This window comes from Pezoporus occidentalis, unplaced genomic scaffold (assembly GCF_034315485.1).
Source record: "Pezoporus occidentalis ecotype Australia unplaced genomic scaffold, CSIRO_AGI_Poc_V1 ctg102, whole genome shotgun sequence".
NCBI lineage: Eukaryota > Metazoa > Chordata > Aves > Psittaciformes > Psittacidae > Pezoporus > Pezoporus occidentalis.
Genome location: NW_026912801.1, coordinates 2,559,775 through 2,575,986, shown reverse-complemented (window position 1 = coordinate 2,575,986; position 16,212 = coordinate 2,559,775). Strand labels below are relative to the sequence as shown.

The following is a 16,212-nucleotide window of genomic DNA, read 5'->3' as shown; positions in this document are numbered from 1 at the left end:
GATGTTGTCAAAATTTGTTGTGACTGAGGTCAGTTTTCTTCATTTTTTTCCTCTTTACACAGCACATGCTGCAGTTTCAACCAACATCCATTTTATCAAGCTCTTGGGCAGAAGGCCTTCTTGATGCCAGGAAAATGCTGACAACCTTAATAGACAGCTCTTCCAAATTTCTTGGTGCCCAAATGGGTGACCACAGACCCAGACACTGTGATTAGTGGTCCCATTTTTAACTCCAGCATGAACTATAAAAATACACTTTTTCAAATTATTTCTTTCATGCTGGTCAAGAACACAGGGCTCAGCTGTCCCAGCTTCCAGGGGTACATCTCTGTAGTGCCCATTACTTTTGCTGCAGTTTTGTGGCACACCAAATTCAACCTCTATATCGCAGATCACTAAGGTTTTTTAGTTGCTATAAGGTTGTATTTTTCCAAAGCTAGAAAAATTAAAGTAAAGGTATGAGGACTGTGAAAACTGGATAGGAAGACAGACAAAAATAAGAAAATGGAGCAGCACTTGTTTTGCAAAATCCATTTCTGTATTTGAAATTTCAAATACAAATTAGCTGTTGGGCCTACATATTGTTGCTTCTGAGCTTTGTTTCGTAGAATTAAAGTTTCCATGGAAATCCTCTGCTAATAATTATTTTGTTGTGCTTCTAATTACAATACCACTACAAGTCTTGCCAGTACCACAGCAACCTGCCTTCAAAAAATACCAAAGGAAGAAAATAAACCATCCAGCAAAAGCAAAACAGAGAATCTAGTAAAATCAGAAATAAAATGAAGCTAAAAATTATAAAATCTTAATATATATACATACAGTTTGCTTGTGACAGACAATATTTTGGTATTAAGTGCAATCTGGCTTTGTCTTTTGTATTGTGTTGTTTTGGGTTTTTTTTTTATTTGTTTGGGTTGGAGTTTGGTTTTGGTTTTTTTTTGGTTGGTTGGTTTGTTTGTTTGTTTGTTTGTTTTCCTGTCATTTTTAGGTTTTATTTTTCCAGGCTCAAGCTCTGTGCAAATATAGTTCTTTTCCGAAAGTTGTCTAATATCTCATTAGTTTTCTGCACTTGTTTTTCAGATGAGGATACCACAAAACATTAAGTCTTCTTATTATGGTATAGTTGTCTGTCTATCATTTCCAGGAGATTAGCTGCAGAACATATTAAAATCAAGAGATAAAACCTGCAATTATAAATCAAATACAAGGATTTCATAATAGAAACAAATCACCACTGGAACAAACTACACAGCCGGTGGTGGGTTCCCATCACTCAGCTGAGATAGGGTACCTGCATATAAGGTGTGTGTAAGCCAAACATAGGATTTTGAACTTTGTACAGAAGTTACTGGATGAAGTACCAAAGCCTATGAAACAGTTTATGTATCCCACTTCTTTTCTTAAACTATGGTATAAACCAAATTAGAGACCAAATTATCTATTCTAGGATCACAGAAGTGTCTGTCTCATCGCCGTGCCATCACGGTGTGCCAGGCCACCCTTTGGCCAGTTCTTCCTGCAGGCATGACAAAACAACAGAAGGAAGGACTGGCAAAAATGCAGCCCAGACGTATTAAAGCTCAGATGCACCACTGCTGGCCTATTCATGATTGGGCTGCATGCTCCCTGATACATACATATAGTGCTATTACTAGGCACAGAAAAAGGGCAGAGCCATGACTTTACTTTGACCATAGAATACTACAGTGTCTCAGAGCTGCGGAACTACACTTCTGTTTGACTCTGTGACACTGAGCTGGGGACAAAGATGGCTCACACAAGGACTTAAAATCCTTCAGTGGTGCTACCCCAGAGCAGGTATTTCCTTAAAGGATACAGAATTCAGGAAGCATTGTTTCTCCCAGCAGTTCATTCCAGATGCTGCATCTCCTCAACTTTTACCAATCCTCTCATGTGTCATGAAAAATTTACTTGCCTCCCTTTACCTTCCATTGTTCACCACAGCCATACAGCATCTTGCTAGCACCATCCTACATCAGTAAGACAGTAACAGAACTGGTATTGTTTATGTCTTTAGTAGAGTAAGAAGACAAGAGGAGATCTGTTACTCAAAATTTGATTCCTATCTGGTTTCTCTCTCTTTCATGTGTCCTCATTATGCAATCGCAGAATTAAAATGACATTTTTCAGTGTGTTCATACCGTACCCACATCAGAACAGGCACTTCTGCTCTCTTTTACATAAACCATTAAGCAGCAGAGGCAGTTTCAAAATTTTAATTCCAGAATATTGGCCATTTTTAAAGCAATCAAACTGTATGGGGATAGGACCAAAAAAGATCCCCTCTCAGTAATCTCTGCAGGCTAAACAGGTCCAACTCTCTCAGCCTTTCCTCATAATAGAAAAGCTCCAGTCCCCTAATCATCATCATAACCCTTCACTGGACCCTCTCCAGTAGTTCCTTGTCTTTCTTGAGCTGGGGAGCCCAGAACTAGCCACAGTGCTCCAGATGGAGCCTCACAAGGGTAGAGAGAGAGAATCGCCTCCCTTGACCTGCTGGCCACACTCTTCCTGATGCACCTTAGGATGCCATTTGCCTTCCTGACCACAAGGACACACGCCTGCTGGCTCACGGTTATCCTGCTGTCCACCAGGACTCCCAGGTCCTTCTCTGCAGAGCTGCTTTCCAGCAGGTCAGCCCCATCGGTGCACAGGGCTGTTCCTCCCCAGGTGCAGGATCTTGCACTTGCCTTTGTTGAACTTCACTGGGTTCCTCTCTGCCCAACTCTCCAGCCTGGCCAGGCCTCACTGAATGGCAGCACAGGCTGGACTATCAGCTACTCCTCCCAGCTTTGATGTCACCAGCAAACTTGCCATGGGTACGCTCTGGCTCTTCACCTGGGTTGTTGATGAGTAAGTTGAACAAGACTGGACCCAGTACTGACCCCTGGGGAACACCACCAGCTGCAGGCCCACATTCACGACATGGAATACAAATTAACCACTAGCCATCCTTCCTTTGTGTTAGAACAGCTTCTGCAGCCACCTGCTGTAACTGTCAAATGTAGGAATTATGTATTTCTACTCTACCAGTTTGTTCCACAAATACAAAGAACTGTAAAATTAACAGCATACGTGCAATTTTAAAAATTGTCACGTGACTACATTCAAACAGATATGAAGAAATGCACTGGCGTGTTCCTGAGGTGGGGTTTCTGCCTCAGGTTTGTTTGTTTTTTTTCCTTTCTTTGCTGTTTTTCAGAGATCAGACAAGTAATGCTGCTTGGCTGCGTATGTGGACTAGTCAGTCTTGCAGTTCTGACACGTCTGACTTTCTTATGTAGGAAGGAAAGGTAGGCCTCAGTTGAGCTGAAAAAAACAGACGAACCTGCTAGAGAAACAGCAAGTGTTATGACCTTTTTAATAGCTTTTCTCAATGACAAAGAAATCGATCCTGGTATTTTCCTGCTAGTATCTGTTATGAAAAACAACAATTCTGGATAATTCCTATGACCTGCTAGAAGACTATGAAGCAAAGTTGGAACTGTATTATCAGGACATGCAAACATGAGATTCATTGACTGAGAAAGAACATGACTTTTTGGTCAAAATAATTTATTTGCTGAGTGATAAGGCTCAGCATTAAAAGTGCTCCATTTCAGAACCGGTGTGCTTGTGATACCAATAGGTAAATTTGATGTATCATCCAAGGAATGCATTGCACGATAATGTAACTTTCCACGTATCTTTGAACATATTCCCACTTTAAAGCATGCATGAATTTGCCTAGAGAATACTTGTATGTCTCTTGTGCCAAAGAGGTGAACAAAATTTTAAAACTGTATCAGTTTGCTGCCCATTCTTGGAACCTTTCTACCACACAGAAATAAACTCACTACAAAAACTATTAACATTTTAAAGTAAATCTCTACAAAATGTTACTTAGGTAATAAATTACTTCCTGGAGGTTTTAGTACTTTGTTTTAAAAAGTTGTTATGATTTCATACATTATGTATATAGTTCAGTCTGTTAACCAGTGCTATGTTTTTGGCCCTGTGCCTTTCTAACAGGCTTGTCATTTCAGAGACTCTTAAACCAGAACACAGTATGAGAGCTATGCCCATCACCGAAAATACAGCCCATTAATTCTGAGTTCAATCATCAATTGTCTGTCAAAGAGCCAGAGACTATTAAATTTTTCTCCTTCCCTTTAAATCACATAAACATTGTTTCCTACACTTCACAGAGAACATTCATATTCCAAAAGCTTTTTCTTCCTCCCCCATACAAAACAAAATGGACACTCCACACAGGGTAGATAACTGCAGCAATTAATGGCTTCTGCATACATAAAAATGCACAAAGAACACCTCCTATATTTGCCAGATTCCACACACCCCAGATTCCCACATAAAAACCCAACTTGTTAAAGCACTACCATAGATATCTCCCATTTGGGAGCAGCTTACAGACCTGCTGCTCTAAACTCAGAATTGTACATTAAAAAATAATTTAGAAAAATAGAATAAAGCCATCAACCCCTCTAAACTCTTGTACATTTTGCAAATCTGTAGGTATTTTTCATATGCTACACAAAGCTTATAATTTATGAAAAAAATCTAAAATAATTGAGAGAGTTTAATGAAAGTCCATAGTACTCAGCGGGGCTCTGTATTTGGGTAGCAATAGAAGATGCAGTCCTTTGTGTAGCAGTAACATATTCTGAATGAATAATTTTTAACTAGGGAAAGCTTATCAGACAATTATTGAACCATTAACGTCTGTCATCTACTGGGTACTCCTCTGGATCTCAGGGTAAATATAACTATGATAAGACTCATGTTTCATATAAGAAGGGGAAGAAGCAGTCCTACATCCTGTAGGTCTTTGAAAACTTCTGCCTCTGCATCCAACTCTGACATTCATCTAGAAAAGGAACTGTTCTCAGTGTTCACAGCTAGGACCAGACTTGCAGAGTAAAATAGAGTGAAGTATCTTAAAGAGCAGCAAGACCAATAGAAACATACAGAAATCCTAGTAATTGAATGCTACATGCTTTTTAGATGTCTTTCTCCTTTAACAAACAGAAAACCAAGTAGGGACTGTATTTTCAGGCTCTCTCTAGTGACATTTGTATCCTCAAAGTGAAAGATAAGTTTCTCAGACCAACACATGATTCCAACAGTAATTCGAGGGGGTTGGGGGTGTGTGCAGAATCACAGTATTTAGAAAACAAATTGCAGGAAATCAGAATATAAAGGTGCTCAGTAAACTGACTTACGCTTTTCCCTCTCAGTTAGTTGTGATGGTTCCACATAGTCATGAATGCATCTACTAATATTTTGGTGATATGTTTCTCTTAGAGGAAAAAAGGGGGGGGGAGGTGAAGCCAATGTTGGGTACAGAATTCACCAAATTCCCCACTTCCCCTGTCTTTCTTGTACTCAAAACCCAACTTAGACCCTATTAGTGTTTTCAAAAGTGACATTTGCCCAGTTTCTCCTTTTGCTCCTGTAATTTAGACCACTGTACTAGAAAACAGAAATTGACTGTTGCACAGGGATAACAGCAAACCTTCAGTGTTCTCTAATTTCATCAAATGTTGCTCAAATAAGGGAGTGCTGCACATATCCTACAGACACTACTTTTGGTACGTAAATATTGTTCCTTGGGGGATGTATGCACTGGAATTACACAGAACTGGTACTTTAAAAACTGGTACATTGCTATTCCACATAACCAAATATTCTCACTTTGATCTAAGCAACGGCATTACAATAACTACTTTAACAGTCTTCTCTAGCCTTTCAGGTTTTCTTAAAAAAAAATTGTCTTTTCTTCCACAGACACAAATGCAACCAGAAACTTGTTTCAGAGTTTCCACTCGTATCTGAACAAGAAACAATGAAACTCCAGAGGGGTTTTAATGAAATACAGAAAAAGCACAGCAGGGGATTAAGCTGTCCACAGCAACATAAACTTTCCAAACAATGTTTTTATACAGCATGCTATCATTTGAATTCTGCTTTTGATACAATTCAACACTAGTTATATGTGAAATGCTAACCAGCTTCCTGGGACTGTATCACAGCAGGCTCAGCTTGCTGTCAATCATGAGCAAACATGATGCTTCTGGAAGCATCAGTCACAGAGTTACAGGCATTTGTTCCTTCTAATTGTCACATTTCTGCCAGCAGAAACACAGTCCTGACAAAAATCAAAAGAATTCATGATTTCACTGCACTTTTCTTCTATTAGTTGAAAGCTGGGAAAATAGCTAGGGTAGTATGCCAGCTATTAACTGAGAAAAAATTGTCTTCCCTGGGGCCATGTAAGGCTGATGTAGATAGATGTGAAAGTGGATGCACAGTCAGATGACTACTGGCAAGTTGGGTTGAATTTGCAGGTTGTTGGGTGATTTTTAGTAAGAAGGGAGAGATACTGAAGATACTCAAACACTGCATTCTTACATCTAGGCAAGTCTCTGAATACTGGCTCAAAGAGGCATCTGTGTTTCAGTTCTGACCTTATTTTAAAATGATACACTTGGGAGGAAGGGCGAGGAAGTACTTGGATAATGAAACCTTTCCTTTCAGGTTAACTTTAATGTTTATTTTTTTAAATCCATCTTTATTCAACTGTCCAGTCAGAGTCAACCTTCAAAACAAAAAAATCTGCTAACCGCACTGGAAATACTTTGCAAAACTTGCAATGCTTTCCCTTGTATACCTGCAACATGCATACTCTTGGGGAGGGGGGTGTGTTATTTCCAGCTTTATTATGTTTCATTATCTTCATTAAAACATGATTTCTGCACTACTACCTCGTACAGAACCCTTTTACAAAAAAGGATTCACCATTTGCTTTTGCCTACATCCCAAAGGGTTTGTGAAGTCAGTTCTGTGTTGTGCAACACTTCAATGGTGAAAGAATTGCTAAATTTTGCAGGTCATTTGGCCTGGTTTTCTAAGGTCTTTAATTAATAAACTACTCGAAAATCATGGTGGTTTCAAAAAACAAAGATAAACTATGCATCAAATGTACAGGAATACTAAATGAGTAAAGCAACAGTGCAGGTTTTACATTATAATGGGAACAAGACAAATTGAAAGAAATGCCTCACACCGTGTATTATTAATTATAAAATTATTACTTATTAGCTGCCATTGCTGTTGCCATTGTTGCTGTTTGTAAACAGAGACCACAAACCACAAGCAGAAATCAGGTGAACAGGTAACACAGTGGGGTCCCAGTCCTTTGAGAGGAGAATTTTGTGGGTCATTAAATCACAACATAGTAATGTACCAAAAGGAAGTGTCGGCAACAGCTTTAAAGCGCTCCGCCTCCTCACTCTGTCCTGCGGTTTGGCGGTGAACGAGGACGGGGAAAGGGACAGGGGCCGCCTCGCGGCGCGCGCGCGCACTCACCGCTCCCGCCGCGCCCGCGCGGTGCTGTCTCTGAGGAACGTGTGGCGCGAGTCCGCAGCGCGCGAACGTCTCGTGCCCGTGCGCCCGCGGACGCCCAAGTCCCTGGCTCCGCGCGCCTACGCGCCCCAGCGCGAGACCCCGCCACGGGCTTACGCCGGCTCCGCCCTGCGCCGGGACGCAGCGCGCGCCGTGGGGCGGGTCCCTGCGGCGCTGCCCGCGGGCGGGGGCAGTGTTCCGCTGCCCGGCCGTGCCCGCCGCGCGGGAGGGGCCTTTCCCGTCGTAGAACGACGCCCTAAAGCGCCGCGTGCCTGCCAGTTCCACGCCGCTCTCGGCCGCGTCCCTCAGGCAGGCGCTGCTCGGGTGCAGCCCTTTGGCCAAGCCGCGATCACGCAGAGCGGCTGTGAGCGGCGAGAGCTGCACGGCACCAGTACTTAGTTCACAGCGTCCTTTTTGTTTCCCCCCGGCCTGGCTGCAAGGGATGACATAGGCTGCACCTGCGCGCTCCCGTCTGCTGGCAGACAACTCCCTTGGACCCACAGCCCGGAGGGCGAGCGTGGGGCCGGTACAGCGGCGGGCCGCAGGCAGGGCCCGGGCTATGGGGCTGGCGGGTTCCTGCTCGGCCTCTCCCTCGACCGCGACGTGTGGCCGGTGTGAGGGCACAGCGGGGTGACGAGAGCGAGACGTGGGTCGCTCCTGGGGCGGAGTGGGGGAGAAGGGGCCCCGGGCAGTTCCTCACTGGCGGCGGGGCGGCCCTGCCTGAGCGGAGGGCTTTGCGGACCCCATGCCCTGGCAGTGGAGCGAGCACCGGCAGCCTAAATCCGTCGGTGTCAAACGCAAAGGCAGCGGTTCTCCAGCTCCGCGCTACAGCAGGTTGGGATGTTGGTCTCTATCCTTTCCTGTCACATGGCTGGTAATAGGATCCCTCATCTGCCACTCGGCACCTCGCCGGGGCGCAGTTTCAGGACACATGCTGTAGGGCCGCCGCTTCCCGCACTTCGCGTTCTTCCTGGCCGCCCGCGACCACCTCTGCCCCGGAGCAGGGGGGCTGCCTCCTGTGAGTGCGGTGCGGCCCGGCGGCCGCTGCCCATGGAGCCCCCGGCTCTCGCCGCCGTCCTGGCCTTGTCAGGTCTGACGCTGAGCTGCTGCCGGGAGCCCGTTCTCTCCGGTGAGTGACGCGTCGCGGGGAGCCGGGAGGGGGGAGCGTGTGGGGCCGTTCCGCCATCCCCTCGCGCGGGGGTGATGGCGGTGGAGCGGGGCGGGCTCCCCCTGAACCCCGCAGACTGCACTGGCGCGCAGCCTCCGGCATAGGGCTCTGCCGCCCACCAGTACCTCTTCGAGGTCGCGACGACGGCTCTTCCTGCTCGCCACTGCGGGGCACGGCTCGAAGCTGCTCGAACAGACGCGCAGGGGGGATTTTCGCGCGGGGTTTGCAGCGTGTGGGGTATCTGAGGATCTCCCTGTACTCGCTGAGCTGGGAGCGCGGGAGACTGGAGGCGTGAGGTAAAAGGAAGAAGAGCAGCACTTATCTCTGTAAAAGTGGTTTCGTAGCTAGATCTGCAGAACGGAGGCATCTGCAAGGAGCAGGGACTGTGGGGCGTGGGTACACTCACTGGGACATGAAGTAACAGTGGCAGCAGGGCAGAACCGGCGCTGAGGAACGAGAACTCGGGGTGGCTGCCCCAGCGCCTGTCACGAACGGACTCCTCTGACCGTTGCGGTTCTTGTTCAGCCAAGGAATCTGGGAAGCCTTAAGCTTTGCTACCTGTTAGTGTGATTCTTCACTTAAGATGTCTCTGCAGCCTTTTGTCCTCATCTCAGTTGCTAGTGATGATTTCAAGTATCACAGTTCCACTCTGATAAACTGCTTAATGAGTTTTGAAGTGGCTGTTTCAGTTCATCACAGTGTCAGGGCCGTCAGATGCATGGTACACCTGGGTACATTTTGTGTATCCTAATCGTTATTCTTTACAATGTAGAATTTGCTCTACTTTCACCATGAACAGGTACTTGCTCAAGGTTTTGTAGACGTTTAATTAGATTTGGAAAATACTTACATAAACTTTATTGAGGGTGGGGAGGGAGAGAGGGAAGGAAGCATTTTATCACGGAACTCAGAAGGTAAAATTTACAACTTCTCAGAAGTTACCTGAAGTGAGTAAAACATGATTGTCTTTTCAGATAAGAGTCTAGAGAGCTGCCTAGGTAGGGACATATCTAAAGCATGCCTAGAATGGTCTGTTCCCAGTACCATTAGGACATGTTTGGTGCACACAATAGGTACTTCTTCCCTTGCTTAAGTTGAAGAATGACTTCTTTTAAGGTTTCTGAGCAGAACTGTGGACAGAACACTCCATCTGTGACCATGTCCCTCACAGCAGGCTGCATGACAGCAAGTGGAGGATATATCCCAGTGTGAATGTTGGGTTCATAGGCTATTGAGAGGATCATACCTGTTTACACACCTGCACTTCCCCCCTCTAACCAACATCTAACTGCATGCACTGGCAGCCACTAAAGTGGACAGAGATGCCTGAGCGCAAGCAGCTATTGTAGGAGGAGGTGGGAAAACTACTGAGAGGAATATTGCCTTTGAGTGAAGGGGTAGTAAAGGAGAATGGATGTAGAAAGCACTGCCCCCTCTGTGTCTTGTGCTAAAGAACCTGAAACAGTGCAAATCTACACTTCAGCAAGGACCTGTAATTTATATGCCATGTACAAATCTGCAGGGCTGCTAACATGCACAAACCATACCCCAGGATCATCTTCTTGTCAGTCCACAGGACCAAACTGGGATCAGCTGGGTCAGGTTGTACTTTCAGCTAGCAGAATTCTGAAATGACAAACACGGATATTTCTTTTGTAAGGCAGTTTATCATATAGTATATTTTTAATCCCTATTCCTCAGTTTAATAAAACGCACATCTTAATATTATTGTAAAATGCAGTCATAATGCAGGCTGTGTCACACCATCATTTACTAAGACAGGAGAGAAACTTTAACTTCTGGAATCGCCTTATGAAAAATTACTCAAATTGTCAGAAATTAGAGTGAGTTAACAATCGTTTTTGCACATGGTACTGTGCTGCTTTTCACAGAATGTTTCTGCTTCACTGTGTGATGTCTAACAGTTTCTATTGATCCAAACTCTGACATTTGCAGCATTCAAACTTCAGTCATACCACATTTCTCAAGTGAATCAGAAATAAGAGACGGGATAATAGATTGCCTAACATGAAAAGACTGTCTAAATTTGGTGAGTTTTGTATTACAAAGTCAAAGAGATGGAAGCAATTGTCATGAAATAATCAAAAAAGCATTTCTAACCAGACAGATAGAAAATGAAATAGTCAGACACTTCAGCATATCATGCTTCTACATGCATAGTGCATAGCTCAAAATCCAGAGTTACGTGAATGGATTTAGGCAGGATGGAGCCAAAAAAGCAGGAGGGAGGCAGGGATTACATGCTGCCAGCTGCAAAATTTGCATTCTTTGTCATATCACACTATAATTGTTGTGCAGTTGACCACTCTCTCCATCTGCACAGTGGCTATGGCCCATCCTGATAAAATTTCCAAAGGGATTCAGTCTGCCATGCTTGACAATGGAACAACAGTTTTAAAACTTCACAGAGAAAAATAAACAAATGAGTATATTAAGGAACAGAAATTCTTATGGGGCCACATCATGCATTCTTACTTCCAGTGATAAAGAATCACAAAACAAGTGTGTTTGCATCTTGTGGCTGAGGACTAGGCAGCAGCTGCAAAGCTGTTGCTGATATAGCATATTTGTATTCTACAACTAAAGAGAAAAAAATGTACAAAATGCATACTTTTAAACATTAGAATTAAGGGTAACTGCCTCTCATGCTATATCCTAATTCACCTGCTTCAAACATATTCCATAAAGAGGAAGAAAAAATCAAACCCCAAAGCCACAAAAAAAAACCAAAAAAGGGGAAGTGATGAAAAAGTGGTTGGATTGAAGGTTAGTAATCAAAGTTTTACAAGAATAGCAAATTCACATCTATAACAACTCATACAGTGCCAGGGAGCACAAGTGTGGAGCGTCACGTCTGTATGTTTCCAGGAATGTATATTCTTACAGGACAGACGGATGTGTTAGTCAAGGTTTGATCAAACGTCAGGTAAGTGTTCACTGTGGCTACTCCCTGGTTCAGGCCAATGCTATATAAGCTGCTAATTCTGACCAGCAAAAGCAATTCTGTTTGAGGCCTTTAAAAATTGTATGTGTGTCTCTGTGTGTGTTTGTGTGTGGATACGTAGAAATGAGAGGGAGATGATTTTTAAACTACTTACAGAGTACCCCTACATTGCAAAGAATAAATGATCAGCTAACCAAGCACTGTCACAGCAGCACATCAGTTTAGCTGGCTGATTTACCAAATGGGGAGTTACTTTCTAGTGATTTTGAAAACTGTAATTTTAAACAAAGATCATTCTTTCCTGAAGTTTTTTTTCTTGAGCTTGTGTCAATTGTTGCGTTGTGTTGCTACAGTATAGGCCTGATAGTTTTAATAAGGGCTTTTGTTATATTCATATTAATTAGAATAGTAAAATATTGAAATGCAAAAACACTACACTGATTTTCCCCATGCATGAGTCTAAAGCAGCCTTATGTTTCACAAAAGCATTTATTTTGCATCATAACGCAGTACGGAATGAGATGAATTTTTTTTTGACCAGTCATATGACAGTAGGCAAATGAACTTTTGGTTCAATCGATAAAACTGCATCTTCAAAGAAAACCATTGCACTGCTAAAAATATTTTTAATAATGACCACAGAAGCTGTATTTGTCTCTTTGATCTCCTGAAGCTTCTTCTGGTTTTAATCAGTGTTCCCACATGAAGAACTGTGGCAACCTATGATAATAGAATCCCTATTTGCATCCATAGGGAAACAAAAATGTTCACATCTGAAGAAGGTAATTTGGTGTTCTGCCCCTCCATCCGTGGGCCCCTGCCTCTGTACTGGTGGGGTATCTTGGCATCGGTTAAGTGGTTTCTGTCCTTTCCTCTGTGCGTTACTCTCTCATTGAAGTGTTTTTGCTGTCTAATTATAGCCTTTCAATCAAATTAGAGACTACAGCATCTGGTTAGTGCCTGTAACTGTTGCCATCTGCACCTACATACAGTGCTTTCATTTAAGGAGGAGTACTTAAATTGCAAGCTCTAGCATGAACTAGAAAAATTTAGGTAGAATGGAAATGACTTAAAAGTCTTCTTACCATGCCTTGTGTGCATTGAGCAGCTGATATGGAGTCATTATCAGACCTGGCACCTTTGATTCCATGTTCTTACATTCTGCTTAAGCATTTTTCTTACTCTTCTGAATGGCTGTAAGGAAAACAAGTAAGAACTTGTTTAGTAGGCAGCTGTAACATGTAAATTCAAGGAATCTTTCTTGCCTTACAGAACATTTAATGTTCTGGCTATCACACCACTGTAATGAAACCCAAGATTTAAAGAGCCACTTTCATTTACCTTTCATTTATCTGCTTCTTGTTGTCAACCTTTAATCTTTCTGGCCACTAGTCAGCACTCTGAGTAGCTTCCAGAACTTAAAGCAAACATCTTAAAAAAATCATTGGAGACTCTGAAATGTCAATGTTTTATCATCAGCGCTTCATTCAGTAAAAAAGTCAGACTGTTACATGCTGCACTACCTTAATTTTTCAAGTGATCCTAAAGTGGTGCCTGAAGTGGCACATGTGGAGTGCAGGCAGCCCTACAGTCCCAGAGTAACAAAGGCGTAAGTGCTCATTGTAAGATCCCTACATTGAAGAAGGAACTGAGACAGATGGAAAAAATTTCTACTACAGCTGCTGTTTGATCTTCCAAATGTTGATCTGGCTCTAATAAACCTAATTGTGAACCTGTGTCACACACTGAACATTCACTCATAATGGACAACCATCCCCAGGCATATTTTTGCTTTTTCTTTCTAGTAGTTGCCACTCAATACACACTTTTCTAGTCTCCGTATTTCTTTTAAAAGAGTTATTTTTCTGTCAACCATAGCACCTGATATGTTGAAAACAGAAGCAGCCCCCGCAACACACTGCTGTCCACGTTTTCTCACTAAAGCTCATAGGCATTATTCAGAACAGGACCTGTTGGAACCCTCCAACTTTTCATGACTAGAACCACTGCAGTGGTTCAGCCTGACTAATCCTGTTTGCAGATAATCCCAACAAAACAGTAGAAGCAGCAGGGTCATTAGACAGTTAATACAACAAAATCATCACAGACGTTGATTTTAATAATGGATTTGACACAAGCCTCTACTTCAGACTATATTTGAAACCCAGCTGACTAAGATGTTGAAATACGAGGAGGTTGAACACTTCATGAGTTGAATGGTCACAGCTTGCTTTATGTCCTGCCTAAAACCCTGGTGGTTTAATACGGGTTTACACTTGACAGGGTAGTTTAAACTCAGTTTTGGGTACATGAACAGAAACCATGTGACAAATTATCAAGCATAGCGGCTTTCTCGTGCCTTCTAGAAAGCTGACAGTTTTGGCCTCCACAAAGTGCCTGTTCTTCCCTTGCTGTCTTTGCCACTGGGAGAGGACTTGGATATAGTGCAAGCTCTGTCATAGTACTACAGTCTTGCAAAACAGAAAGTCATAGAACTGATACTGATTTCCTTGAGTCACTGTGCAGATGTTAGTTAGATTCCCAGCGAAGGGCTTTATAGCCTAAAGTAACATGGAAGTATCAGCTAATGTAAGGCAGTCAGATCCAGTGGGTGCCAGAACAGTAAAGGAAATGGGATTGTTGTTGGATGGTTGGTTGATTGTTTTTTTTCTCTCCTTTCTACATGATCATAATCTACCAAAGAGAAATCAGGTAATTTGAGTAAGCAAGCCTGAGTTTTACCAGTAGTGTTCACTCCACTCTTTTCTGACTGTTTTAGTTAGATGAACTCTTCTGAATCAGTTTTTTGCAGACAAATCCAGCTGACCTTTGTTTTAAGCTCTTTTTTTCCCCACAGGATTATTGCACCAATGGTGCAAGATGAAAGAGGAGGTTCTGAGCTCCAAAATCTTTTAGGACTTCTGTCTTCAAAGTGCAGCCTGTGGATTAGAAGTGGAGAGGACAGTGGTCTGTCTGCAGACAAAACATTCATTTTGCACCTTTAACACACTGGGAATATTAATTTCACAGTGAGATCACTAAGGTAGTGTCTTGGCTGTTGTGCAACAAAATATGGCAAAATCACTGTGTAATAAATAGTATTCAGATGTTTACTGCCAAGATACTGAATATGCTGAGAGATCTGTTTTCATATTGCTAGGAATTTTATAGAAAACTGTACAAAGGATATCTCAGCAGATCTCAAAGCTGACTGTTTAAGGTAAAAGAGTGTAGAACAAAGGACCTGATTTTTTAAATGCCAATAGCTACTTAGAATGCACTTCCATGCTACGGCAAAATTATTAATAATAATTAACAAAATGAAAATTTCCTAGCGAATTCCCTGTAACACAGAAAGGTATGTATTTTATATGATAACAGCTGCTAAATTCCAAAACTAAGTTTCCATTTCAGTTTTTCTGGGATAATCATTGGTTTTACGTTGTATCTTACTGCCTCTTCCTTCCACATCTAGATGCTAACAAAACCACTACAGCTCAGATAGCACATTGTTCCCAAATCTCTTGGTAGTACAAAAGTACAAAGTGTACAGGAGGCACTGTTACAGCTACCTGTTGTCTTGCAAACAAGACCTACAGCTAAGAAGAATGAAGAGCTCTAACTCGTTCTTTTGTGCAGTGTCCTTAAAGTCCTAGTGTAGTGCAACGAAATTTGAAGAAAATCTATTTTAAAAAAAGGAAAAAAAAAAAAATCAGCTGACATGAAAATGAAAGTCAGTTGCTGCTGCAAGTTAGAGCATGGGCCAGTCTTAGCAGATCCTAAAATGGACTGATGTTAACTTCAGTTTAGTTTAGTGTGTGTGCCAGATTACCTTCAGGTATTGTAGCATTCCTTGCATTTCAGAGTAGATGTTAGCACATATTGCTGTTCATTAGAAATGAGAAGCAAAAAAAGCAACATCACTAAACTGAAGTAGATGTCTTTTATGGATATGCTTATCACTTCTTGTAATTGCTTCTTTGTAATGTATGTTGTTTTGTTTATCCAGTTTGATAATGTTTTCTTCTCTTCTATGCCAAATTCATCAACTTGTATTTTTCAGCTGACATAGAAAAACTTAATTAACTGCAAAGTAAAAAGAGGTATTTAAGAAAGCTGCAGCACTGTGGTGATTTTAAAGTGGGGTGGGTTTTTTTCCTATGTTTATCCAAGTATCTGTGGTGGCCTCAGTACTGGAAACTCAGATTTGCATTTTCAGGTAAATGTATGTAGCTCACCTTCATGGCTAAGGCAGTCAGGTAAATTACAGTAGGGAAGAGTATTGACTTGAAACTTGGTTTTGTTAAGTTAGACGGCTTTTTGTCCATAGATGATAGCAGTATACATTAATGGCAGTGCAGACACCTCTGTGCCTTCAGCAACAAAATTCCATCTAATACAATCCTAACTTGCCTAGGCATGAAAATGTGCAGTGAAAGCACAAAAACATCAGCTTTCATCTGCTGTGTAATAAAACAGTGAAATAATCATTATAATTGCACCATTCTGATATTTGTGGGGGCAGACTAAAGTTATTTCAAAGGCATTGTTTTAATAATACGTTTTCCCATCTCTCACAGTATTTCTAAATACAAAAAAGGTGTACTGCTAATATCAGGATTAAGCTGAGAGTGTTTTTTTTTTTACCTCT

At 42.3% G+C, this 16,212-nt stretch overlaps 1 protein-coding gene across 3 annotated transcripts in view; it reads left to right on the top strand.

Moving 5' to 3' along the window:
- Positions 1 to 7,853: 7,853 nt before the first annotated feature.
- Positions 7,854 to 16,212, top strand: part of KREMEN1 (kringle containing transmembrane protein 1) — a 43,009-nt gene continuing 34,650 nt past the window's right edge. For all 3 annotated transcript variants that reach the window (XM_062616262.1, XM_062616253.1, XM_062616244.1), the window contains exon 1: positions 7,854 to 8,557. In XM_062616262.1, the coding sequence (XP_062472246.1) occupies positions 8,269 to 8,557 (289 nt within the window). In that variant the 5' untranslated portion in view covers positions 7,854 to 8,268. The remainder of the gene's footprint in view (positions 8,558 to 16,212) is intronic.